The sequence below is a fragment of the Alternaria incomplexa genome (genome assembly GCF_024043165.1).
Source record: "Alternaria incomplexa strain BMP 0042 chromosome Unknown scaffold_17, whole genome shotgun sequence".
In the NCBI taxonomy this organism is placed as follows: Eukaryota; Fungi; Ascomycota; class Dothideomycetes; order Pleosporales; family Pleosporaceae; genus Alternaria; species Alternaria incomplexa.
This window is the reverse complement of record NW_026249866.1, coordinates 38411-41285: the sequence shown is the minus strand read 5'-3', so window position 1 is coordinate 41285 and position 2875 is coordinate 38411. Positions and strand designations below refer to the sequence as shown.

The window sequence follows — 2875 nt, the reverse complement described above, 5'->3', positions numbered from 1 at the left end:
AACGCAGTGCGCCCGGCCGAGCAAGTTGGCACAAGTAGGCTAGGTGAAGGCTCACCTCGAAGCAGGTGATGCTGATCTTAGTCAATAAGACAGTGTCGCCTTGTATGCATGCTTGCGCCCCGTATAAGTTATCAAGAACAGCCCATTGTTCCATGGGCTTGAAGAAAGGCGCATGCCATTTGCCACCAGGCAAGCTGTGAGGGCGCAGGCAGACGTAGAGCATATCATACCACCGGCTCAACAAACTCACGAGACACCAGACAGCTATCCAGGATCGGGGTTTGTGAGTGAACGGCATCATTGACGCGAAATGGATGAAACGACATGACACCTGAGGAGACGACGTGCTCTACATATGTCCATGTCGGATATCGGATGGAAGTGCACGCCCTCTGCCGTTCTTGCCGGATGGTACCTGTTGAACGCGTAGTACACTACAAGCTTTGGAGGAGACGATCGTGCCATGTAGCCGGAATGAGACGCGACGAGATCAGGTTGTTGATGTTCGGCGTTCTCTTGTCGATGGCATGCCGCGAGGCGTCACCAGCATTGCGTACTCCCTCCCCGCTGTCAACTCCACTCCGCGCCATATCATCACCAACCATGGAAAAGCTACTGCGCGCGATCGAAAAGCGACGACACAATCTTGCACTCGGGTCTAAATACGATAGCGCGACGATAGGCTTTGCGGGGAAAGAGGGCATGTTGGTGCGAAACGCGGATTAGCGGCTAACTCAGCCACGGCGACCGCGTCGGCATGGGTGCTTGGCCATGTCCCGCCCCTTCCAAGCTTCACGGCCGTTTCGCCTTTGGCACCCAGCGTCATTCCAGGGGACGTCAAAGCAAGCGATGCACCACCACATGACCCGGACACTCACGCCTCGCCTTATACTTCCTCCTTGATGCCGTGAACTCCTGTAGCGACATGAGGCACGTCCTGTCCCGTCGATCGTTATATCCCCATCCATAGCCATATACCCCGGCCGGCCTCTGCACCGCGAACGACTCCCTTAAACCCGCTGGACGGAGGACTTGTACACTCGATATCGCCATGCCGTCGCTACTCGTCCACTCGCTGTTTGCGCGCCGGAATCCGCTGGATGAGGCCAAGAACACGCTCAGTTCATGGGACAACTGCATGGCCAAGGCCTACTGCAAGTGCGTTGAACCGCCAGGCCTCAGGCTGCTTCCCCTTTGCTCACAGACAACAGATGGCCGGTTATCGTCGTAATCATCATTGGCGCCCTCATCGTCATATCCGTGGTTACCTGCATAGCACGATGCATATGCTGCGGCGCCGAGTGCGCCTGCTGCTGCTTTAGATGCTGTACGTGCTGCTGCAGCGGCAGTGGTGGAAGAGGCCATAAGCGCGTCAAGAGCGATCCCGCTGCGTCGTATCCCACGCCATATGGAGCGCCTCCTCCTCCCATGAACCCCTACGCTCAGGCGCATGCCGCTGCGCCGCCTCCTCCGCCAATCGACCACCGCCCGGTCAATCAGCAGTATCGCTCCAACGCCATGCCCACCTTCGCGCCAGCCGCGCAGCCCGAGAGACCGCAGTTCGCGACTTTCGATTCGACAAGAGCCGTCGTCAACGAAGACTCCCTGCCCGCAATGCCTACATGGAAAGACGGGCGCGACGTCCATGTTCAAGTCGAGGAACAGCCTGCGCCTCAGAAGCAAGGCGACATGGAAATGGACAGGCTAGACCGCAACGGCAGTCCAATAAGCGGATCGATGGCAGGCGTAGCAGCGGCAGCCGTGCCAGCATCAAGACGGTCGCCTGGCCCGGGCCGGTCCCCGGTATCGCCAATGGACAACTACGGTCAGGGCTACCCTCAAAGCGGATACCAAACCGATTCTTTCGTCAGCGAAGGAGCCCCGTTGGACGGCCAGGGTGCATACGGCCGACCATACGCGCAGCAGGACGACTATCGCAGAGGTTCGCCAGGGCACAACCTATCACCAGTCTACAGCGCAAACGAAGGATACGCGCCACAGCAGCAGCAGCAGCAGCAGCAGCAGCAGCAACAACCCTACGGCCGCCGCTCGCCAGGCGCTCCCCAAGCCTACGACTCCCACGACCAGCTCAGTCAATACAACCAGCAACCTTCTTACAACCAACAAGCTCCCTACAACCAACAAGCTCCCTACAACCAACAACCTACCTACAATCAACCACAAACCTACGACCAACGCGACTACTACGACGAACCCGACCATCGCCACCAGTCCCCCTCCCCACCCGCCGCAAACCCCTACGCCTACAACACCGACCCCTCCGCGTCGTACGATACCTACACGCCCCCGCCAGCACCAGCAGCTTTACAGCCCGGCTACGCAGCTTCCGAGTCAACAAACCATGGCTCCTTCACAAATGCGGCGCCAGCATACCCAGGGCAGAGGTCGTATACGCCCGTGGCTGGAAGTGTGGGACAGCAGCAGCAGCCATATCGCGCTTTCACACCGGGCGCGGAACAGCAACAACTACCACAACAGCAGTATACTGGAGTTAGTAGAAAACCTGTTGAGGGGTCTTTTAGGGAATTATAGAAATAGCATGTATGTTTTCGTATGTAGGGAGAATGTGATACCCATACAAACAACCCCTTTTAGCGAATTATCACTATCGTTCATTGCGGATGAACTGTTGGCGCGGCCATGCGGGTCTAATTTTACAACAGTCGCGGGGCCGAATGGGCACATAGGCAGACTGGGCGCTCACTAGTGTCCCTCAGCCTTGCTTGCTCAAGTTCATCGCAACAGACATTACTTGACTGCCTTCAGCCTCTACAAACCTCCTGACGATTTGTTCGTTGCACGACCGTCCATTCATTGTCCAGACGCATTCTACCGGCAAAGCTGCCACCTCACT

General features: G+C 57.4%; 1 protein-coding gene across 1 annotated transcript; it reads left to right on the top strand.

The window, feature by feature from the left end:
- Positions 1–1051: 1051 nt before the first annotated feature.
- J4E90_009656 (uncharacterized protein) lies at positions 1052–2553 on the top strand (the record flags this gene model as incomplete). The annotated part of the gene is made up of 2 exons (XM_051439175.1): positions 1052–1158; positions 1344–2553. 2 exons carry the CDS (start codon positions 1052–1054, stop codon positions 2551–2553), a joined length of 1317 nt encoding a protein of 438 aa, XP_051286779.1.
- Between the last annotated feature and the right edge of the window lie 322 nt (positions 2554–2875).